General features: G+C 32.9%; 1 protein-coding gene across 8 annotated transcripts in view; it reads left to right on the top strand.

Annotated features, from left to right (window-relative positions):
- Positions 1–26,592, top strand: part of LOC119638723 (neural cell adhesion molecule 2) — a 279,884-nt gene that overhangs the window by 227,641 nt on the left and 25,651 nt on the right. For all 8 annotated transcript variants that reach the window (XM_038035683.1, XM_038035676.1, XM_038035677.1 and 5 more), the window contains 3 exons: positions 15,268–15,408; positions 15,520–15,651; positions 16,636–16,733. In XM_038035683.1, coding sequence (XP_037891611.1) covers positions 15,268–15,408; positions 15,520–15,651; positions 16,636–16,733 — 371 coding nt within the window. The remainder of the gene's footprint in view (positions 1–15,267; positions 15,409–15,519; positions 15,652–16,635; positions 16,734–26,592) is intronic.

Here is a 26,592-nt window from a genome sequence, read left to right as displayed (position 1 = left end):
CTTTTTTTTTTTTTTTTTTTTTTTTTTTTTTTATTTGAAAAAAGGAAAAAGTGTGAACGGAAGAATAATTAATGTTTTCGATCTGAAGTATGCACGCGCAAAAAACATATTTTGTAGAGAAGGGTGCCATCGCGTTCGATAAAAATAGCGATAATTGTTGTGGGATTCGTTCCGAATTTTTTCGAAATAAACAGTGCCCATCCCTAATACTTTTTTATTTAAATATCTATGGTAGATGAAACTTGTTTGTGCAGACCACAACACCAATTACCTTCAATCGAAGCAATTTTGTAAATAAACTTTAAAAAAGTGAAGGTTAGTTTAGCTAAATGTCTTCACAGTTATAATGGACATAACATTTTTAGAATTCGAAAAAAAAACTGCGTAAAATCAGGTTTTCTGATTTTAGTGCCTTTTTCCCGCACTCTCTACAAAATTCGGGTAAGAAATTCAACAAAAAACGATGTAAAATTCATACAGAATTAGTATTTCAAACTTGACTTTTTATTTATTCCTTTTTCTTTTTTATTATCTAAATATTTTTTTATCATTCTTTAGTAGTTTTTTTGCGTCTTGTTTTCATTCCCTTTTCATAACGTTTTCATACTTTCCATAAATTTCCTCTTTTTCGTCGCTTTTGCTTTTATTTTATCACATATTTTTTATTTACAATCGGTTGGATTGCTTTTATCATCTGTAAAGGAAAAACTTGACATCATTCAATCAACTATTCAGAATTAAATCAATTCTATATATATATATATATATATAATTTCACATATACTGGGAATTCTATACAAACTATGACAGAAACAAAAATTTTCAATTATTTAACAATTTTGTTAGCAAAAACAAGTTAAGAGATCATAGTGGGCCACGGCTCACAATTAAACACCCTACACCATGTCGCTTAATGCAATTGTCGATAGAATGAATTCCCAGCACAAAGTGTCATATGGGATGCGATCGAAAAGTGTTCCGATCTGAATCCAATTTTTTAATGCATTAGTGCTTAGGTCAACATACATCGGCTGGATGTTAAATAGAAGAATACAAGACCGACAGATGGGCGAACGGACCGACAAGGTTAGATCGATCAGAGTCCTTCCAGCAAAAAAGTTGAAAACAAAGCCAACAAAAACATTATGGTGGTCCTCAACCTACCATTAAATACCTTATTCCGCTTCGCTTAAGACAGCTATTCGTATAACGGCTTTTCAGACTAAGATATCTTATAAGAAGTCTTGTGACGATCGAAAAAGTGATCCAATCAATAACGTTCTTCCTTGAATTAACAACGTGGATAGCTATATATTAAATTTTATCTAAATATCTCAAAACTTGCCACCTGTAGGAAGACAAGAATACAGGGGCAGACATCAGCCGCACAGGTACATAGACAGGGAGCCAAGGTTAAATCGATAATAAAAGGTGGATCTATCTTAAGCAGCTCATAGATGAGAAAATACATATCATTGTTAGTAAATAATATCGTAACTGACAAATAAATGGGTTTTTATTCATTACTTCGGGCGGCTGAGTAGATGCCCTTGTACGAATGCATGTGACATTGGTGACTTTTTCGACGAAATGTAGTATATGATATATACACATGTACAGTTGTATACTATTTGTGGGGATTGTCTAACTTGCCAGGGGGCGTAGTACGCTTAAAAGTGGCTTGGGCCACCGTTAAACCCTTGCCACAAATTCTGTATACTATTATATGTGCTATATGTATACATACAGTGTGGTATATATGCCACTTGAAGAATGTTAAACTTTTCCTAAAATCCTTCACGTTCTTAGCTCGAGCTAAAAGGGAGTGCGAGCAACTTAGTGCTTAGTAGTTTCCAGTTCAACTGCCAACTATTAGGAAAAAACCTTTGATTGCTTTCTTTTTCCGCTTGTCATTTGTACTTAACCGCCTATGAAGAAAGAAAAAAACGTTTTGAGTCCAAAATTTCGTTATAAAAAGTGTCCACAGTTTTAACCAAGATCAATTTTGTCATTTACTTTGATAAAGTGAACAAGACGAGGCGAGGCAAAACAAGTTGAAAAGAAAATACGAAATATCATTATGGAAACTGGTAAACATATTTTTGGGTGATAAAAGGACCTATATATATAACTCAACTTAATTTTAATTCTAGTATTGTGTCTGCTTGTGTGTTTAGTGATTATTTTAAATTACACTTTTGGCTGTAATCCTCATAGCGATGGTAAGCCACTTTGCACCAGTGTAAATTTGAATACGCCGCAACGCAACTTCTCGGGCCCGACACGCAATTGGAATTGCGTTAGCGCATTGCCTTTTAGGGCTCACGTTTGAGGGAAACTAGAATAAAGAATACAAAACAAAGAACTCACGCTATCCTTGAAGGCCGTCGCAGATATTCTCCTACTCAGGGAGATCGAAGAGAACGACCACCATGTCTGTGCTCAATGTGCCCAAATCGCAATCTGGTAGAGTTTACTTTGGTCATAGCTATAGTGAGTGCCGCTTAGATGACAAAGGCATAACGTTCATCAATTGGACACACACACACTAGTCTTCGGCCGCGTTTCCCTCTCTTTCTCTTTCCTCACTTCTTTCCGTCCTTCACCGCATTACACGACTAGGGGCCATCCTCTTAATGATTAATCATATAACCAAAAAAATATATAAAAAAAATTTTGTTTTAAACATTACCGTCTCAGTTAAATACAATGTACATCAGATTTTAGAGAAATTTTTTTCATAAGCAATTTACAGCATTTTAAAACATCAGTTTTCTAATCATTCTACAGCTTACGTTGAATTTTTGCTGTCGCTAAAGCTTATCGTAAACGAAGCGAGAAAAACCTGGCAAGTTATTATCAGTCTAAATGCAGGAATTTTGCAATTCCTCGTCTATGGAATACTTTTAAAAAAATTTAAACCTTAGTAAGAATCGCTCAAAGCAAAGCTAAATTTCATCACACACTCAATATGCGATATTTTATATGTTCGGCAGATGAGTGTGCGGAAGAACAATTGTTGTCAATAGCAACGCTGAGAATGTCGCTATAAAGTTATGAATAAATTAAATTTTATTTAAGATTAAAGAGCAAATAAAGCAATTTTCGTCAAAAGTCGATATTAATTTTTCGTCTAAATAAAAGAATAAAATAGAGCAAATAATAATTTATAATAAAAATAATAATAATTTATTGAGAATTTATTTATGTCGGTTTCCAGTGCCACTAGAATTTTATTTTATTTTTCTTTCTTTTTTTTTGTTTTTTTTTCTCCTTTAATGCGTATCTGATCATTAAAAGTCGCATAATAAAAACATAAAAAAAAGCACATGAAATAAACAAAAGTTTTCAATAATCGAATATTTGTTCTTTATTCATTACAATTGAAAATGCGAATAATATGACAAAAATTCGTTGTCAAAAAAGCCAAAAAAAAAAAAGAGAAAATGAAAATGAAAAAAAAAAAAATGGAAAAATTTCGCAGCAAAAGAATAGCCAACAAATAAAATAAAGGATAACATAAAAAGCAAAATGTATTTACATAAATGTATGGAGAGTACACAATAAAACGGAAGTTTTATTGTTTATGTATAATTAAACTCACTTTATTAAAATTTCGCTACAACGCAAAATGAAGGAAACGATGTAGAAAATGCAAGCGATATTTTCGTTCAAAGCTAAATATGAAAGCGTAAAATGTAAGGATGAATTATCGAGTAGAGTAAACGATAATTACAAATGTGACTTTGTATTTCACGTTGAATTAGATTTCAGTTATTCGCGAACAAGGCTAAGTACATTGCCTAGAAGAACAAGAAGAACTGCAGGAACAATAGTAGATCAATCTTGACACCGAACTGCCACAAATATTTCAATCAACCATGCATCGATATGTTCGCACACCATCAAAAAGCCAATCCAGCACAACTTAAAAGTGCACTTCATCAAAGATTACTCAATACCGACTTAGGATCCCTTATCTTTTTCCTTATTCACATTAGAGACTAGCTATCTGTGCTAAATACACCAACAGGCCATCTTTTGTTTTCAAAATCACATTGTGAAATAAAGTTGAGACCATTGTACGACTTTAAATCGATACCCTCTTGCAGCATTTCCAACAGAAGAGAAGTTTCTCGAAGCTGCTCAACATGTTTTAGGCATACATCGACAGAGTCAAACCATCTTTAAGAAACATTAATAAAGATTCGTTCTCCACATAAAGAAATGATAGATTCAAGCAACCACTATAAGTCTGTTATGGATTGCCATTGTCTATAACTTGCGGTAAAGCTTTCCTAAGACAGTTGAATAAACGTTTAGGTAGAAAATGTATGCATTTGCTATCGTATTCGATTAACTGTTGAGCTAATGGGCCACTGCGTAAACTCTTTTCTTGCCAACCATCGCTTTGAACAGGCTCAAGACGTACGCTGGGATGGTGTCTTAAGTACTAGCCGACCCTACACCCTTTTTATCATTAAAAAAAACACTAAACTGCAAACAAACGCAAAGAATCAATTGCAAATCGATAAGAAGGTTAAAAAATTACCAAAAAATTTCTCTAAAAGCTACACATGGTCGCAGTAGCACCTAAATCCTTTGCAATTTGTCAGCTCTGGCTCTCATTTACTCGAACAGTCCGTCATTTGGAGGCAATAAACTTGAAATTGAACGTCGCGTTCCATGAAAGTATCTCAATATACTGTTGTCAACGAGCGTAGTCCGTTACCGAAGTTTTGTAAGTTTAGCACTGTGACGCAAGCAGGACAAGTCTTGTCTTCGGTTACTTTCCATTTATTGCCACAATTTCCTACAATTTCCTATCTGTCATAAGCATAAAATACTTTTTATAAAATTACATCGCTTTCTTCTCAAGTATTGTTATACTCAACGTTTTATACGGATTTAACTGCAACTTCGAGTAGGTAAATAAATAGTAGTATAGTAAAAATTTTTGCGGAATATCAGCTCTAATATAAATGTATATGGATATGGATTGTGCATAAAATACGTACATTGTTGCTGCATAACTTTGTACATTTTTCTCTCTCTTCCTTTTCTCCATTAATAAAAGTTAACATAAACAATTGACGCAAGTGCCATTCGATGATAAAAAAAAAAGTAATAAAAAAGTCTGCATTTTTTTCAAATAAAATGATTTGAAAAGGTTTTTAAAACTTTATGCATTTTTATTAATTTTTATGAATTTTTTTGATGAATTTTCACTTTACGATTTATAAACCAACTGAAATAAAACAAATTAGGAAGAAAGGAAATATTTGTAAGATGTTTAATGTTTTATTGATCGTATCTGTCCATTTTTAACCACATTCTAAACAACACCGCGGACATAACACAAAATGCGAGGAATTTTTTCTCGATGATTTGCAAGGCTTAACAAGCTTATTATACCTTACATAATATGTGGTACACGAGTTTGCGCGTAAGTACGTAACGCGCAGGAGGACTTTACATAGACCCACCTTTTATTGTAGTAATCTATTTAGAACCATTTTCTGAATTGATCTAATCCTGTCTGTCTGTCTGTCCGTCCGTCCGTCTAAAATCCATGTATTTTAGTGTTCAACTCATAGATCGCAATTCTTAAAATACTTTGTCGAAATTTAGTACACTGGTGTGTTTTGATCCAAGGACGAAGACTATTAAAATGGTTCGGATCGTGCCACTTTCTCGATCAGCCCCCATTTCCCAAATTTTTATTTTAAAAATTTTTCAAAAAAAACTCGCTGGGTAATAGCATTTCGACCTTTTCAATTGATATGAAAAATTTGGTTCGGCTAAGGCAATTACTTGAACGCCCTCTCATATAACCGTTCCTACGAAAAATGAATCTTTATATGATAAAAAGATATAATTTTTAATATTTTATAGGAAAAATTATTTCATAATAGTAAATTGACAAAAAAATCAAGTTTACCGAGAATGGACCATGTAGCACTATAAGGATCCTGAGGAAATGTAAACTCTTACATTACGTCAAAAAGCCCTAACTCTCGATATTTTATGATGAAAATTTTTAGAATCAATTTAGCAAAAAAAAAATCAACAGTAGAGAATTTGGACCAAATAGATGCATTTTTTAGACCTTCACTATTATAGGAGTTATCAGGAAAAGCAAGCTCTTATATGGAGAGAAAATCTAATTGCTAGTTGTTTATGGCGGAAAATGAAGAATAATAAAATTTTTGGAAAGTAAATTAAGTTTGCTAAACTTGACGGTTTGGGTCTCATCCAACATGCGGGGTTTCATGAAAAGTCCACCTTTGCAAGCAAACAGTGTGTAATTTTTCGTATATTAGTACCAAGTACTAGGCGAAGTAGTTTGGGGTTCTAGAGGTCGGCCTTACTCAACTTTAGTATGCTTACGTGTTTGAAATTAAACTGACATGGGAGCGTTTTGCCGTAACTATCGCTTCGGAATACCAAAATTGAAAGCAATTATAACACGAATGTGTATCCTTTCCGTTTATGACTAGTGATCGATCATAATACCAGAATATGGCCTTGCTTCTGTCGATGAATCCAATTTAAGCAAGATAATACCTATAGGATAGCTGCATATTGTTGTCATTTGTTCATTACTCATCTATCGAATTTTATGACATTTAAATGACATTTAAATTTAAATAAAAAAAAATCCAATTATTTTTCAATTTTCATTGTTCTCTGGATGCCCGTATTAAAATACTGAAAAGTTTAAATCTTCCCTTCTAGTTTTGTGATCGAAGGATGTTGGAATTAATCCATCCACTGTTTTGTCTCTTTCGTCAATATTTGCGGCCTAAAAAAATCTAAAAGCAGGCGATCAGGACCGCAGCTATACTACATAACTAAATCGGTTACCAATCTCGTCCCGAACGTGAACACAAGCGCAATAATGAAATTGATAGACTTGTTTATGGGATATAAAAACCATTTATGCGAATTATTGAAACACAGCATGGTTGAGTGCTTTGGCGCTGGCACTCACCTATTTATTTAATTATTCACAATTTTAATTCCAATAGAATTAATATTCAATCAAGTATTAGTTACTATTTATAACGTGTTTGTTCGCATGTACATACTCATGTATATATGCATGTATACATGATGATGCCTGCCATAGCATAAAAATATTCAATAAATTAAAAATTAATGTGCAAACCGTCCACTCATTAGACATTTTAGTTAAAGTAATAAGTAAATATACATTTTTTTTAATAGGTACTGCAAAATAATAATAATTAATTGTAATTTAAAAATGGTTGCGCGTGTAGGCTTATAAACATTGAATAGAATAGAAACTAGAAAATTGTTCAAAACCTAATGAGTGCAGGAAGAGAAGAGAGTTCAGTTAAGATTGATGTTTACTTTATTTTTATTAAAATTATTATTATTATTATTATTGTTATTATTATTATAAATAATCTAGCCAAAGAGCTAAATACTACGAGTAAAGTCTTGCAGCACTTGCATCTAAGGCTATCGACTTTATTGAAAATTCTACCGCACTTAAGACTTGAAACCGCGACCATTGAGTTGTGAGGCGAGAAACTTTATCTACTCCTTAGCCTTTCAGGCGGAAAACAGATTGCCAATAGGAAAGTTAAAATACGAAAACAACAAACTTGCTATTATTGAAACATAAACTTATTAGTTAAGAAAGTAATTTTAAAAAGTCTACAACAGTTCCTTATAATGCTAATAATGAAAATTGTTTGAATTGTGGTTATTATGTGAAACCTTACAAAGACGATCGATGCATATAATAATTATAGTAATAATCAAATATATATACATATAAATACATGTATATAAGGAGTGTATACATGTCCATCTTTAATATATGTGCACATATATATATATATGAAAGGTGTATAACTTTGCTTTCGCTGTTTAGTTGTTTCGACATTCGGCATAATTGTAAAAAACTGATTATTTAATTTACGCTTATTTATTCAACTAACATTAAGACAACAAAAAGAAAATAAAAGCATCGTTCGAGCAAATATTAAGCCAAATATTGATGTTTTACGAGGAAGGAATATTATCGAGTGATAGCAGCAGGGAGAGCAGTATATTCGAAGTTAGAACCGACTTTTGCTGCCAGTCACTTGCACCCACATCATAACTTTCAATATATCACGCCCATTTTCTGCCCCAGTTGCAATAATTATTGTCTGTGCACCACCTCATAGTGATAGTTTCTTTTGGTGCGGACAAACTATAGCAGAGCACGTCCGTTGTTAATCATGTTCCCAGGATTATGCCATGAGTAACAGTTGATCTCCTGTGCACCATAGTTCTTTGGGCTTAGGTTCTCGGCACGTATCCACTGTCACGTTACTCGTGCAGGTTTACCAGCTCTCTCTACTCTTTGAAGTAAGCATGAAAGTAAAGTTTCCTACAAGTGGCCTTCTTTTATATATATATGTATTTTTGTATGTGTGTGTATAGTATGTATTGATATTGTAATGGATTAATTTTATGTTAATATTATTCACAATAATATTCTTATACATTTTATATAAAATTAATTACATTTATACTTATAAATAATGCGTAAATAATATATCTGAAGCTGTCCCACTCCGATGTCCCCAGTAAAGATTGTAAACATTTTATATAAACACCAAATTTTATTGACTTGGGGGTTGATGTTAAAATTCCTGGAAAGAACGAAAATAATTAATTTCGTTAATAATAAGGAATCAAAATATTTAAGCAAATAGCAAGTTTTATGGTAAAGGAGCAATCAGAGCGAAGCTTCTTTTATATGACGCACAGATTTTTACTACTGACTGACGAACTTAATCACAAAATGGCTGCTTTAATACAGCAGGGAAATGACTCGTGTTAAACCGCTTGGAAACTGCGTTATACGTAAAAGTTATGATAGGTCGTTAAACGATAAACAGTAAGATAAAATGTCAAACAATCGTCGACAGTCGAGAGCACAACTTTAGCGATTAGCCGGTGACAGTGACAGTGACAGCGTATATGTAGCGTTGCATAAAAGTATTTTAGATTTTTTTTTTCACCTGCCAAACTAAGAGTATACGTGAAAAGTTTTAAACTTGTAGACCAATGTTTGCTGTCAGGAGACTTTAAACAAAGGACAGACAGAGTTGATTCCGAATTTTACGTAAGTTACGAGCACATATATTTCATATAGAGTTTCTGATGTACACAAATGAAATGCTGGAATAAGTATAAGTCACTTTCGTATTGTAACCATAGAAACTAAAAAATGCGTACCTTTGGTTTGCGTACCTTTACCATCGTAAAGTAGTTTCAAATTGAAGTCTAAGTCGAATATATCCAAGCGCTACGTAACTATTCTCTATAAAAATTATTTACGATATCTCAACACATTTTCGTTTAATCAAAAGAAAAGCGTTTTTTTTTTTTCCTAGGAATTTACCTCAGGTAATTAATGCCCACGTTTCGCCCTAAGGCATTCTCTCTTTCCACTTGTTGCAATTAATTTAATATTTTATGAAATTACATTTATGTACATTTATGAATGAGTATTTTTGACTGAATGCGTGCGTGTGTGCGTATAAAGTAAAAGAATAAAAATGGAAGGTTTCATTATTATTTTATAATTAGAAATACCTTTGCAGATGCTATTGTGATTTATGTCAACCAATTAATGTTGCATTGGCCTCATTGCCCAAGGAAACCACTAATTAAAATTTACATCTTCCCCTTTCACTCTATCATGCCAAGCAAATGTGCAAAAATATTCAAATACGTGTAAACAACATTTTATGCCACAGAAACGTTGACATTCATACATACATATATTATGCTTATATATATACATATTGTATAATGTTGTGTGTAAATGTATTTATATGCATTTGCATATATATATTTGTATATATATATATATATATTTTTTTTTTGTTTATTTGTTTGTGCGTATCAGTTGTGCATATGTATTGGTTTGTTGACATTTTTTCGCATACAAGTATGAATGCATATGCATGCATACGGAAGAGTAAACATATTTATGGTTTTGTTGCACATATCCGCAACTATTTGAAAATAATATACCAAAAATAAACAACAAATGCTTAAACATACATGCCAACGTGTACATATATATACCTGTGAAGATGTGCAAAAATCAACATACCTGCATTACACATAATAATCTATGTATGTTATATGAAAAAGAAAAAAAAAAATTACTTAATTTTGAAAATTTCATATTACTAATGAACTTTTTGTAAAACTATTACATTCAAATTCACTTTTATCAATGAGGCTTGGATTCGCTTTTGTCATCCTCATTAAAGGCGGCTTAAGCAAATTTGCTGACAACTATGCATTCCAATGCATCTCTACACATCCGTACATACATTTTATATAATTACTGAGGCTATTTGATATTTACTTTACTAGGGAACAAAAAGTAATTTCATATTCTCATATATATAAAGAGTGTAAAATGCGATAAGACTATACTAATACAATAAAATTAAGCTCAAAATTTTCATAATTTTTTTTTTAATAAATAATTAATTGAAAGTGAAGATTTAATCATATTCGAGACTCTTTTTCAAAAAACATTACATATTACGCCGGAATGTCATTGGATAGCTCGGTCGGTCTTACGTGAACTTGTGAGGGTTATTTTTGCCCAAACCTGTTGCTGGAATAGCTGGGGTAGCGACTCCAGCTTTTTGTTTCACAAGACATTCCTTTGTTGCGTTCTTTGTATTAAATATCGTTGTAATTTATAAACGAGTTTTTTATTAGTACAAATTCATTTTGACACTTTGTCTTATATTTTCTATTTATTCCTAGTACCTTTTGGTATTTTCTTTTGCTTATTATATTTGTCTCTCTGAAGATGAGTTTTCTTTGTTGTATTTCAAATATATATTAATTTTCTTGATTCAAGGATCTATTACCACCGTCATGGTGACCGCAACCACCAGACCGACACGTCCACTCTTTCACTCATCCTGCGACCAACTCCTTCTCGCTAGCATACTCTAGTCCTGACAAACCTACTAAACTTCGGCTTAAGCTAACTATTCTCAGGTTCTTCTGGTTTCTCTTTACTCTAATTCTAACTCTCTTAGCTTAACTTACTCTAATTCTAGCTCTCTTAGCCTTACATACTCTACCACTCCCCCTCAGAGACGGAGACTCTGTGAGGCCAAAACGCGACACTCCTTTGGTTTCTCACAATCTTGTCTGGTGGCGTGTCATTGTATGATGTCCTCTTATTGCACTCTGTGCCAGACGACCCCTGCGCGAATTGCTTACCAAAAAAAACTTTAAAGACCTTATACCAATAATAAGAGACAAGTCTTTCACTGAAATTGCTAAGAGTGAAGGCTTATGAAAACGCAGCTTATTACAAGGAAGTAGTTTGTATAAATGTGATGTTAAGAGCAATAGATATCCTTCTAAGATTAGCTAAACGAAAATTTACTCTTAAAGGCTTCAGTACTTTCTCTAGTATATAAGCAACAGCTTTTCCTTCTCAAATACTATTAAATGCTTGCATGTATTTTCACCATTTTATTTAGAAAAATTGATACGTTATATATTACACCAAATGTTCCCGATCACTACCTATAACATCTTCCCATCTTTCTGGCAAGATGGCGATTCCGTGTCGAAAGATCGATGTTGGTGCGCCAGCGATCCAGCCATCGACCCATTTTCGCACTTCTTCGCAATTAGAAGACGCTAGGTCAGGTGAGTGCCTTGAATGCCGCAAAACTTCCCATTCGAGCTGCAGCAGTGTAACCTTGACAGCTCTTGCAATGTATAGGCGTTGTTATGCAAGAGGATGGCTTTGCATCTACTAACCTCTGTAGTTGATCTCTTTTGCGACAATACATCGTTTAATTTGCTTAATTGTAGTTGGTAGACATCTGCAGCAATAGTTTCATTTGGTTTTAACAGCCCGTAATACGCTACATGTTGCTGATCCCACCAAATGCACAGAAAAAGTTTCAGACTCCTTTTAAATAAACCCGTACCTTATCCGTGGTGTTTTAATACCTACAATTAGAATCGTAATATCAATATAAGGCGACGAAACGATACAACTCTTTAACTGTGTAACGAATATCGCGCTAGCTTCTAAAGCGATGACAATACTTCTGGTTTTATTTTACCATCTATATTACTTACACACATCAAGGCAAATTTTAGATTTTCTGCGTGCAGTACATGTGATAGGCCAATGTATGAAGAACCATAATTTAAGGCGGTTCTGAAAAGTCTTTTACATATTTATTGCTTTAATACAATTTCCTAAAATTTGTCGAACAAACAATAACTTAAAATAATAGTAAGAACCACTAGACCATAACTAAATTATAACAATTAATGTCAATATGCACAATGGCCGACATAAATATACGCATACAAGTGAACTAATTAAACCGCAGTTTATTAACATCAATTAAAGCTGAACTGCAATCGAGTCATCTGAGAAAAGTATTTAGGTGAAAAAGTTTGTTGTTTTTTTATTTTTTTTTTTTTTTGTTTTTGAGATGAAAATACAATTTCTTGAAAATTATTACTAAGAAAACAGACATCTAAACCGAATGATTTCAGCTAAATTTGCCTTACAAAGTAATATGGCCTATGTAAGCATTTATGTGGAAATATGTTTGCAGATGCCTCCCACAGACAAAATAAATACGTAACGTGCATGCATACGCCTGCTTGTTACATATCATTCGTGCAGGTTTCGATTGTATTATGTCATCGGTTTAATACTGTACAGCAATGTGAGAATTATTTGTTTCTCAAAACATACACTTTGCGGTAGCAATATGGAAACATTTAATTGCCACAATATTTGCATAGTCTCTGTGTGCGTATGTTACGATCTGCATATATATATATATAATAGGATACTAATAATGACAATTACAACAACCACAACCTTGAGCATGAAATTTATATGCAACATGTACACTTCTTGCTTTACCTTATATTGACAGGATGACAGAAAGGCAAGCAATAACATTTATGCATGTATTTGTAACAAATAAACAAACAAACATATATATAAATGGACAACCAAATGAACGAATGCACAAACAAATAAGCACTAAATTAAACAAGACTGAAGCTTAGAGAATATCATTTATTGTATTCTCTGCTATTTACAAAACTACAACACAATACAACACAACAGAGCAAATGCAGACGTTAGCTTAACTTTCATAGAACGATATGTATACGTATTGCTATAGAAGTTTCATAATATGAATTGCAGTCCATAGAGTAGAATATGCACAATGAGCACTCGCTTTGCAACGTGATGCTCGGTTACCATAGAATAAATTCTATGCGGCACTCACAACCGAACAAACATTAGACAAAGAGATGTCCACAATAACCAAACGCTCCATACAAACTGAACTTAATCATACGTACATATAAAATAACTTAGCCAACGAGATCCCAATACACAAAAACTCTCAGATATTTTATAGAAGAAAATAATTAATTGTTCTTATACGAAATGTGAACATACGAATGCTATAAAAAAAAACTCGTAATCTAGTAGGTGTGTCTACTATTCAGTCAAGAAAGATATATAAAAATATTATGCTTCTACTTATATATGCAAAGGTATTTTTTGATAGCTTAAGCTTCCTCGTTGAAGTACAATACAACGATGCGCTTCTAATAATACTCAATTAGAGACCAATCTCCCCAAACTTATCCACTTAGCGGACTTTTCTGAACAATCTCAATCCTACACGCCTTCATATTGCAAATAATGTAACATACTTATAGGGATCTTTCATGCTTACAAGCATAGGATATGATGGGGGAAATGTAACGTTCAACTGAAATTACTGCAGGATTCGTAGTGTCATTTGACAAAGGTAAACACAGGAAATAAAAAGACATTGCAGCAAAAATTGCTTATGAATATTCCTTTTGAAAAATTTTTCTAAATCGTCCGACTATCATACCTAGCAGCGTCCAAGCTAATCGGACGGAATGTAAATTTCACTGAATATATGGAAATTTCGGTCTAAGATGATTTTAACAAAGCACGCTTAACCCTCTGAATATTTAATTATTTTCGAACGACGACAAGTATAATCAACCTAAGTAAAGTAAAATTTCCACGCAGTAGGATTAACTAATTATCACAAAAAAAAAGCAAATTTTGGATTTCTTTCCCTTGTTAGTAAACAAGAATTATTTCAATAAAGAAAACTTACAGCAGCTTAAAGGTAAATTTGTGACATAATTTAAAGCATAAAACTGCCAACTTTTAATAAAAGAATGAAATTTTTGTTGCTCTATGATATTTGGGGGGGGGAATGTCTGATTTTTTCCATCTTTTGTACAGGAATTGTAGTATCATCCATTGGATATATATGAACAATTTTATTGTAACGAAGGAAAAACCTTTGAAAATATGCGCCAGCAGAGACTGCTGTTATTGCTGCATAAAATTATTTACACAAAGCATCGTCGGAAAACGCCTGTTCACAGCCTGCATGAAAATTATACAAACTTTTTACACTTTTTTATATGTGCTATCAAGCCATGGAACGCTTGTCCGTCGAACTTGCTACCCACTGCTAGTGCTGGTGGGTTTAAACACTTACCAACAGGATATTACAATGCAACTGTAGTACAATGGAGCCGTACGCTAACCCAATGCCTATTCTATTGTTTTTCCTCCTCCCGCTTTAGGCAACATTTTCTGTATTTCTGCATTCCCGAACATGCATCATAATTTAGACTGTACCAAGGATGTTATATGCGATTACTAATCTACACGGTATTCATTCATCTATAACATACCTATACGTTAATTGGAAACCCATTATATGTGTAATGACTTAAATGAATAAAATAAAATAAATTAAAAATTCAATTGTCTTCTTTCTTTTTTGGTTATAGAGAGAGCGGATCGTCTTTCGATCGATCTATTTAAAACGTAAATTTTTTAAAAGATCTTTGTTATACTTTTATTAAAAATAATGTCTTTCTTATCTTCATGATAAATACGCTCAACATAAACATTTGAAGGATTAATAAAGATTTCTTCATTCCGCTTATCCAACTTGATGTATAAATAATAATTATGTGAAACTATACCCTTGAATAAATCACACTTAATGTATTATATAACTTTACTTCAAGAAATAAACAGTTAAGAGAATAACGTTTAGAAAGAACGTTTTGCAATCCGATTCCTTACGCGTTCATACAAGAATTAATTTGCATTAATTTTCTTTGCAGTGCCACCGAGAATTCATCATATTAGCACAAGCGGCCATTTGCAAGTCAAAAAAGGGTCTTCTGTACGTATCGAGTGTTCAGCATCCGGCAATCCAACCCCGAACGTGACCTGGAGTCGTAAAAACAACATTTTGCCTAATGGTGAGATATTCGAAATATAGAACAACGTACAGAACTGATTCAACGCAGATTATCACTGATTACCACCGGTTTCTTATCTTTGTTCTCTTTTTAAAACTTGCAATGACACAGGCGAAGAAAAACTGCATTCACACATACTTTCCATTGAGAATGTGGATCGCCATAAGGGAGGTGTTTACATATGTACGGCTAACAACGGTGTTGGGCAGGCGGCTTCTAGTCAAGTTGTCCTACACGTTCTATGTAAGTAGCGACATCATTATATATTGTTCTGCTCTCTTCACGGTCATCATCATAGGATAGAATCGTTTTATCAGTCACCCAATATCTTTAATTAGACGATATTAAAATGCTTCAGAAGAATAGCAAAATTCTGAGGCTCTCAGAGGCCTGGTAGTCCTAAATTAAACGTCATTATTAACAACAAAAATATGACATTGTTTCGCACTTCTTCCCCTCCTGTGAGTGTAGTGTAGTTAACAGAAGAGCAGTGTAAAATAGACGTGATTTAAAGTCCAGAGAATATCTTTAATAGATTTCTGACTTTCAGGTCAATAACAACTTTTAAGCACTAACGTAAAAGTAGTAAATTCAACAGAACATATTTGAGTCGTTTTTTTTTAGCAAAGTTAGACTTTCGACAATTCCGAAATTTATTAATAAGTCTCAACGGTTATCCACTTCTAAAACATTATTCCTCAAAGGAAAAATTTGCTGCATCCCTATACAAATATTGGAGGAAATTCACTTAGAGAAGCTCACTTGTGGTAAATAAATTCGTAATTAGTCCGTAATTTTACTTTCAGTCATGAGAGAGAAATGCATTTACTAGCATGAGTTCATATTGTTTCTAGGCTATGAAATTTGGGACTGGCAATCAACTCTTCACAGAAACTCTTATCAGAAAACGATTTGAATGAATGTGTAATGACATTTCCAAGATATTATTTCTATCCGACCATAGGTAATGTGGGTACTTATGTCTTATTTAAAGCAGAATCAAGTTGCGGGTGAAAAAGCGCAAAATTGAAACTGTTAAGCAAATAGAAACTTTAATTGAAATTTTATAACAGTGAACAAAACTTTGACCCGCCTTTCGACTACATATATGTATACATATGATGCGCAACAGAAGCCACACATCACATTTTTAATATCAAATACATTTTAATTATAATCATCCACTTAACCTGAATCTATTACTTTTTCTATTTTTATTTGGAACAGATCCGCCTGAAATAACTGTCGAGCGACCAATAGTATTTTCTGGTGAAGGTCATGAGGCCATGTTAGTATGCATCGTTCATGGCGAAACTCAACCAGAGGTATGTTAAAGAACAATCCCAAATCAAAGTAATTACGATTCATAAGAAAGTTTCTGTTCTGTGTTTCTGTGATCCTCTATCTATGTTTCATCAATTTTTTATATTCAGCTTCGCTTTAATCGTCTGTGTTAGACAAAAAAAAAAAAAAACAAAATTTGCACTCAAAAATGATAACACTAGCCTGAAATGGGTTCATTGCTGTCATTGCAGACGGTTTTTTTTTTTATCTACCGTTTTGACGTCATATTCCGTCAAGAATTTGATATTTCTTCAGTCCATATGTTACTTTGCTATTAAATCGAAGGACAAACAGTGTGCACTTCATAAACTTGCCAAGATTGGAATTATTATTATAGCGGATGGACAGCGTGTAGACAATGCTGATGTTTGGAGAAGCATTAGCATAGCGACACAATTTCAGTTCTCATCACGCTACAGTTGCTTATTTTTTCAGCCAGATTTTCGGCATAAACTTGAACAAAGTACCAGGAATGTTCCAAAACCCTTTTCGTTTCTTCTCTATTGTCTCTCCTATGCGTTTCATTTAAAAACAGTTTATCAGTTTTCTTCTTACCACAAACGTGAATGAAGATGTTTTTCAAAACTTTTGCATTATTATGTACTTTAAAAGCACTTTGTTTCGTACTTATTTAAGCGGTAAGAACTCCACCCACCAGCGTTTTTCTTCATCACTTTCAGCTAAAAATGCTTTTACAATATTTGTCAATGTCAACCCAATTTCCTAAATTAGCTCTAAGTGTAGCCATATCTGTGACAATATTTTTACATAAAATTTGTTGAATATTTTAGAAAGCATTGAAATGATTTTTACATTATATTATGACAATTAATTGACAGCAGTATAATATATGACGTAATAATTATTTAGTTGCAGAGAAAACATTTCGACAAACGCTCAATACATTTAATAGATTGCATGTCGTTACATTAAAGAAATATTGTATGCGATATATATTGCAACAAAAGGGTATTGCATTCGTTCAATTCAGTTCTAAAGCAATAAACTGTAAAAACACAAGTTTATTTAACACACGTGTTAATTGAAAGGTGTGCAAGGAAATTTTTATTTCAAAGACGAGCGGGTTCTTTTTTTTTTCATTTTCCATTTCATTCATTCTTAAAATGGGAACGTTATCGCTGCCATCGCCAAAATTAGGACAAAGAATAAAAACGTTTTACGAAAACCACTGACTGAATCAAAAACTGAAACTGATTTGTGTCTAAAATATGCGAAATTCATATAAAGGGGTTGAGCACGGTAACAGCGAAAAAAAGGGTATTTTTGATAGAAGGGAAGGTGCTAGAACAATAATATTTGGGGAGGTTATTAAGCGTACCTTGAAATATTCCAAAAAAAGAAAAGAAGTGTTTTCAAAAACTATTAAGAATTGGGAACACCGCAGGTATTTTTTGCAAACAGCACGACTGGTCCCTACGTCCCTATACTTAAAGAAACATGCAGAGGTGTTCGTAAATGTGGATTTGTGTGTAAATGGCAAAAGCTTGAGTGAAAAACGCAATTCTTGATCACAAAAAAACCTCTTTTTCGTAATTTTATATTATTTATTCAATGGCTGTTGATATAAAGTTCGTGCCACTGAATTGTGATTTATAGGATAGTGTAGGTTTTATTTATAATTTTTAGGAGATTTACTCACAAATTCTTTACAGGAACTCATTTTTACAACGCTTAAATTCTCCTTCTTGTTTCGACCGGTCGCGTATGGCAATTCGACTTTCTCAACTCGACTGTCACGACTCACTTTTGACTCGCTGGCGACTAACTCTGCCTTCTACAAATATTCTGCCGACATATCCTTTTGCGAACACTGTTTACTAAACTCTTCGCGACATTTCAATTCGCCGTCAATTCGTTTTTCCGCTAAATTTTTGCCAATTGTTGTTAATTTTTTCGCCAGTCGCCGTCTGCACGATCCAGACAATGTGCCAAGAATGTGTACTTGGCATTTCCCTCCCTTTAAAATTTTGTTTCTTAGAAAATCAAGTAATTTTTATGCAAACTCAAGTCATCAAATATGGCAAAAGAGTAACATTACTGTAAAAAATTCGAATGAAAAAAAATGAAAATTGCTTGAGTTGTGCTGTCTGACGTTTGAAAAAATCATGTTTCGAGAAAATCGCTTTAGAAAGCTTGACAGATATGTCGTCTTACTATAATATATTTGTTTTTTTTTTTCAGTTAGGCGGCGTTTTCAAGATCATAAAACTAGCCTTCCAAGTGAAAATATTTGCCCCCCTCCCCCCACCACCGCCGGTTACCTTTCCTCGAGGATTTGAAGCTCGAACGTGACTCGAAAAACAATCGCAGATTTTTCGCTTTACGTAACGGTTTCGAATGAACATAAATAGCTTCTAAAGTGATCGCTTAGCGAAGTCAATAAGTAAAAAATCAGGTTATTTTTCGGGAAAAACAAAAAATTTCATGCGAGTAACGAATTCTTTTCACATATTCTAGAAGGTCAAAAAAAAAAAGAATTGATATTTTGAAAAATTTATACTGATTTGAGCCCTTAAATAAATGCGAAATACAAATTTTTCTCCATTGTGAGAAAATCCGAAAAGCTTATGATTGAGAGATTATTCAGAAATAATTGCTATAACAATAGCTGTGTCTTTTCGGCGTGTTGCATGCATCCATGCTAGTTTAATGGAACGAAAAATTAGGATAATAAGTATTCGTAAACGCTACAACAAATATTGACTTAGCAGGGTTTTGAAACTTAATAATCTCGAGTTTCTCACTTCCAATATGTTCCTATCTATGCGCATATATGCCAGTCTTTATATAGGCTAGAAAGGCTTTATGCAATGCATAGTACAACACTTAAGTGTTGACCTCGTAGGTTATATTAAACTGATCAAATCAACAAGTTTCGCAGATTAACCAGTAAAGCTTGCCTGAGAGTTAATATACTGCGACTCTTTAAATGTGCCAAATGTGTTCCTTTGTCCCTTTATGGTTATTTCCTTGCGTTACTTCCTTTTCGATCAATAACTTATTTCCTTATCTGGAATCGTAGTAGATATGGAAACGAACTTTGTTAGGCACATATATTTAAGCTTTTTAAAAGTAACTAAAATTCCTAATGAAGTCAAGCCGGCTGGCACTTAAAACATAGAAAGCAGAAATTTTTGTACATATTTCCCTTATATGGATGCGAAGTATACACGATTCGCCTTATTATGCCGTTTTACTTGTTACTTTATGAATACATTAACCAAACATTAAGTTTGCACTACTTAGTTGAAGCAAGTAAGAAAATAATGAACGGCTTACAACGAGACTTGGACACCCATCAATCAGCTTAACTGAATGCACAACAATCAAAATATTTTTTTTGTTAATCGTGGTCAGTGGGTTTCTTGAGTCTAAGAAATATTTTTTTAACAAATTTGCGATGAACACTAATTACAAATAAGAGGTTCTTGAGAGGGAATTGGCACATGTTCAATAGAGAAAAACTAATAATGTATAAGAAAAATTGTAGTTACTTATCAGCGGACTTAAACTAAAGTCGTTTTAAAATGTTTTCCAATCCCTTTGGAATCGTTGACGTGGATTATCGAGCGTGACGAACGTATTGACAAAACCAACAGAAGTGTATTTCGATCCGTTTATGGGCGTAGAAAGGCTTTAGAAATTAAAGGCGAATGTATTTCTATTAGTTGCGTTTTCATTTAAAGGACGATGACATTTCCATTTAAGCCTTAAATGATTTTCATTCGTAACCATACAGCAATTTCTGTGTGTATGAATGAAAAGACATGTACTTATGAATGTACATAATAGCGTTCATAAAAAAGAAAAAAAAAAACGGAAAAAAGCATATATATTTATATATGTATATAGGAATTAGAAAAAAAAAAATGCTTTTCTTTGTAATGCATATTTCAATGTAATGCACACACACACACACACACACACACACAGGTAGCACGTAAATGTGTGAAATGAAAAGGAATGAAATATGACTTTTAAAGTGTGTTTTAATTAATTGAAAAATAGTTTTTAAGGGCAGGGTATGAAAGCATTCCTCTCCCATTCGTGTAAATCTCGAAAATAATTATTACAAAGTTGCATATTTACAATTCGCGCTTATCAGTCCGTATACATACCCATAATTATTTCAAATCATTTGTGCGCCTTATGAATATGTTTTCTTCTTTTTTTTTTTAAACATTAACAAGGCATCAAATGTACTCATATTTTACATCAATATTTGAATACATATACATAAATATGCATTTATGTACGTACATTCTGTCGATGGGTATGTAATTGTAATTGAACGCCATTATTATTTGCACACCTTCAATCCGTTCAATCAAAGTCTGTTGCATACGTCAAGTATTTGTGTAGCTGGCACTTGTGTACTTCGTAGCAAATATATATGCGGATATGTATATGTAGTGCTTACATTTGCATGCATGTATATTTAATGGCGTTTGATTTGCAATGGAATGAAATTAATGACACTTTGTCTACTATTAATAACATCGGCACACAATAATTGTTGTTGTTGAGCGTTTGTTAAATTTTTAATGAACTTGACAGAAAGCGTGATGTGTCTATAAACAATATGGCAATGTTGCGTGGCATTATAATTATGTGCTTACCCCGCCGTCGTGCATCAACAACATACTCGTTTTAATAACCGCTTTGATGCACGTAATACAGTTTAGGAAGGACAGACGCCTTCATACCACCACCAAAAGTATACAGAGTTTACAAAACTTTTTAATTATCTGCATTAAAAATATGTTTCAAAATTATTACATAAACACTTTCATCATATTTCATATTTATTCCCTCTTCTTTAAGTAAGAAATTATAACCTGATGGATGATTTCGGAAAGCTTCTGCTTCGAGAATAAAATGTTTTGGTTATCGAACACAAATCGCCAGGCGTAACTTCTTATAAATTTAAGTCTTCGAAGTTCTTCAATGGCCTGTTTTCAGTGCAGCAGCAATGATTTCAAAAGATCTTCGCCTACTTTCAATTCCACTCAGCTGACTAACTTTATGCTATAGAATGCCTCTCATCAAATTATTCCATTGCTACACAGTATACCATTTACGGTATGGTTACATTATATTTGAGATAGGCCCAGCTTTTATTAAACCTATCTATTTAACATCATTTTCTCAATTGATTTGGGCATGTCTGTCCATTTGATATTGTCCAAATGCATTCTTGTGTTTATTTTACGGACCGTGTTGACACAAAACTTATTGAGATTTGGAAGGCCACTCCCCATAAAACCCTATTTTCAAAAAGTTTTGATATGAAAGTTTGGCTTTTTAGCCTAGTAACTGAATGTGCAACATTTGTCTGGAATGGGAGCATTTCTTGAATCCGAATAAAAAGATTCTGGGAACTAAAGAGCCTTCGAATCGCAACAGTATCAAATTTTTAGTATTCTGTGATTGAAGGTGCCGACTAGACAAAATATATTACCTAACATATTTACATTGTCAACAAGAAAAATTTATGCCGATGATAGCGCTGTGCACTTCGTTTACTAAAATCTTGCAATTATTTCTTAAGCCCCTTTGTCTGTTTAAGGGGTTATGGACTTTCTAATATTATTCTCTGAAAATCTTAAATCAACTTAAGGAGCCCATCGGTAAACAGAAAGTCTATCGGGTTTATCCGCATAAGTTGGCCAATAGGTAAGAGTCGCGAGTCAGCGTTTATGGGTTCAAATCTCAATGGCGGTAGTGGTTACTTTTATCGTAATTAAAATCAGTTCTCAGTAGGTAAAGGCGTAAAACTTACCGGTTGGGCACACACGCAGTCGAGTACGGCCAGCACCTTCCTTTCTCTGTTCTTTTTTACCGTCATGGTGCTGCACGAATAGGGTATTATCTCCTGAGTGATTGGTCATATAATTAAAAAAATATATATATGTACATATATGTATACATATATATATATACAACTAATTCCTAATGCCATTCAAAAGTCCCACGAGTACGCGTCAAAAACTTTTTATATCCTTGATGTACAAATACAACATGCCACTTCATCTGCCTCTTCATAGGCTAATTATCAAGAAAGAACGAAAATGAGAGCGGAGCCAACATATGTAAACAAACAGACAAATGCCCAACTATACTTAGGCTCTTCTATACATATATATATGTATGTATATATATATACATATATATATACATATATATATATTATAAACAATTAAATTATATGGATACCTATTGTATATATGCTACATATAAAATAATTACGTATGCCTGAATATGCAAATATCTTTAAAAAGAAAAAAAAGCAACAACAAAAAAATGAAACAAATGACCTTTCAAGCATTTGCAAGTTAACAGTTGAATAAGTGCTTTAATTAACGAACGTTAATTTTCAACAAAAGATATAATTTTTTTTAACTAGCCCTCCATATTTACACGAACATATATGCGCATGAAAAAGTTATAGCACGAAAATCCTGAACAGCTTAAGCCGAATTATACGCATCCATTCAACTGCCTAACGTTGTAAGACATCAAAAGTTCTTCAGAGAACAAAAAAAAACGAATTTCCACCAATTGATTTTTGCTTACTTTAAAGCTTGCAGTAAGCAGAGCGACCCTTTCCATGCACTTAGATAATGCTATTGATGATTAAAATGATATCTTCATTTTCCATGAGTTTCTTTTTTTTGCGTTTAGAGTAAAAAAGTTAATCTATACTTTAGTCTAAGCTTTACAGTCAAACTTGTTCCAATGTCACTATACTTTGCTAAACTAATTCTATGAATGGATTTATGGAGTTGATTTCCACGTAGAGGGCATCACGTCAAACATATTGCAAGTTGAAAAATGACAACCATGCTAGCTATCTATTAATAGGTACGGCTTAAGTGAATGAGAAAAAAGTTGTTTAACGCATAAAAAACCTTTCGTAATGAATTCTATAAAATGTTGCCTTTTTGTAAAAATGAAAAGAAAAATCAGAAAAAAAAAAATTTAGAATCAGCAGAATGACAATAATGGCTTGTCGTGTAGCTGAGTAAAAGTAAAAAAATTTGAAATGCAAAATAAAACTCAAAAGTTTCGAGTCGAGTGTTTCATGCGAACCGTTTATTCTTAGACTTATTGGGGAACCCCGCAGATGTAAGACCTTATCTTGAGATAATTGCATTATATCAAAACAAAAGACCGTCAGCAGATAAAAATCATTTTCGCTTGAAAAACATCCTTTCCTTGTCGTCTTCAATGCACCATGGCCGGATCTAGCAAGACAAGGAATGTTTCAATTCGGCAATAATTGTACAACTGCATACTCAGTCGTCATATATATGAAAAAAGGAAAAATTTCAATCCCTTTGCTTATAGTAAGTCATATGTCGTATTGTACTTTATGTGTGTTACAAGTGAAACGATAAAGTTAGTAACTTTGCTTTTGCACTGGCAATGTACGAGTCGGGCGTACCATAAACGCTGCGTAAAAAGTACTCTAAGCTAAATCGAACGCTCGTTGCATTTTTTTTATTAGAATGAGTCTGCTTAAAAAAACAAACAGATAAATAGGACTACAGATAAAAGAAGGGAAAATGCTAAACAAAAAAAAGTAGAGGAAAAAATTTTATTCAGCTATGGTCGAAGCTTTTGACAGCTACCAAATTTGCATTAAGTTTGAACCACAAAGACTTGTCTGTTCTAGAGCAATCCCAGTTTAATGGAAATATTTGTATATAGAAAGGATGATATTTTGCCTCGATGGCGATCTTATTAGAAGTCGATTCTTAACGGCATTCAGTATTTCTCCTTTATACGTTCCCAGGCTTCTAAGACGACATCAAAAATCGAATATGATCTGATTAATACTACGTTTTGTGTATAGCCTCACATTCATTTCACTTATTTACTGACACTTCCCTTCATCTAAACCTGAATTTTTTTGTAATTAAATCGTTCGAGAGAATCATAAAAGAATCAGAGAGAGAGATATATGTATTTGACGAAGAGGTTTTTCGGATGACTTTTCCTTTTCCGGCATTTGCTTGCAAGTTAGCAAACTTAGTGTATACCCTTAGGCAGCAAACGTAATGAATGTGTGCATAAAGATTGCATGCGGAAATAAATTGCAAGCAGAAAACTATTTACATTTTCTTTTGATGAAATGTTTATGAAAATTAAAATAAAAAATGTATAAATAATTAAAACAATAATAAAAACAAAGTATCTCTTAGTAGTGTTAAAATTTGTCTAGTGCTTAATTGAGCTAAACCTAATGATTTGAAAATCTATACCGTAAAGATTCATAAGTTTACCTAGCAATATAAATATAAAGGATTCAAAATGTATGTAAAGTATTCTCAATTAAATGGGTCTTTAGACAAAAGTTAACACTTTTTTTCTAAACATTTCATTACTCATTTTCAAAATATTTTCTTTAAACCAACAAAAGGCAAAAATCATGTAATATAAAATGTTAAAGCTATGGTAAAAAGCTAACCGAATAACCAAATAAGTGAATTCTTTATTATAAACTTAATGTCAGATATATTTTATTTTTTTGAAGAAAAACTTTAAAATAGGAAAACTCTCTACTTTCCTGCATGCATTCAAAACATGTTTTCATATTCCGATTGAGTGATTAAGATGGTCAAAGAAAAAAAGTGAAATACACAATGAAAATTGAACAGTTTATTAAAGCCATTAGTAAAATACTGGGCATGTAAATATGAAGCTGCATATGCCCATAGAGAGCTCTACTTTAATTTACTCCAAATGGCGGCTTTAGCACTATTTTCTGTTTTACATGTGACTTGTAGCAATACAAGTTGCATATACATAGCACAGTTTGTAACGCCGTTAAATATGTCGACATATTGTGTCAATAAAAGACATATAGACAATAGAGTTTATTATTTGCCCGCACGATCCAAAAAAAGGTTTTTTGCATCTTCGCGTTGCATGGGATAACAAGTGAAGAAGCGGAAATTCCATCCACATCGACCGCAAGATCGAATCGCTATTGCAGGAGGACGATACTCCATGTTTGGTGCCATCAGCAATCCACCGATATAGAGTGTTTTCGATGTTCAAAAAACGGTGCGTATGTCAAAAAACTACTCCTCTTGCAAGCCAACCGTCCATGCGCCCACATCACAAAACTAGACTCGGGTTTGCTAATCCATGCAGCTTTGCGACAAAGCAGCAACATTTTTAAACGGTTGTCCTTCATAACAAAAATTCTTAACTAGCGATAGACAGTACATTTTCATTATACCAACGTGTATTTTCTATACAAATATTCCGGTTTCATATTAACATACCTGACAGTAAAAGAGTATATTATAGGTCACTGAGTCCTCAGTGCTAAACTAAAAAAAAAAAAAAAAGATTGAAATTATCATCAGCTTATGATGAACTTTTTCATAAAAATTGTTACAGAATTTTTTGAAAATATATACAAAAAGTAATAAATTCAAATGGGATAAATATATTCATTTTAAGTGTGAATTTTGAGTACCCATCCAGTTCTCCAGGCAATTACGTAAAAAAGCAAATTTTTTCAATTCAATTTTATATCCGGTTTTTTAATTATTGTAGCATAAATAAGTGAATGCAATTATTTCTAAATCAATTACTTCTGCAATTACTTTTATTTTCGGATCCGATCTACTACAATAAAATAAAAACATATTTATATATAGAGTTATAGATTTCTATTTTTACTCTAGTGACTTTGTGAAATTGACAGAGAAATTCAACTCAAACCTTTGCAGTCAAGAACATACTGTACAAAAATTATTTACTCCTTTGAACGCCAACGTTATTGCATTCGAAGTTTGCGTT

The sequence above is a fragment of the Glossina fuscipes genome, unplaced genomic scaffold (genome assembly GCF_014805625.2).
Source record: "Glossina fuscipes isolate IAEA_lab_2018 unplaced genomic scaffold, Yale_Gfus_2 109, whole genome shotgun sequence".
Lineage (NCBI taxonomy): Eukaryota > Metazoa > Arthropoda > Insecta > Diptera > Glossinidae > Glossina > Glossina fuscipes.
The sequence above is the reverse complement of the archived record's forward strand: the minus strand, read 5'-3'. Positions and strand labels throughout refer to the sequence as shown.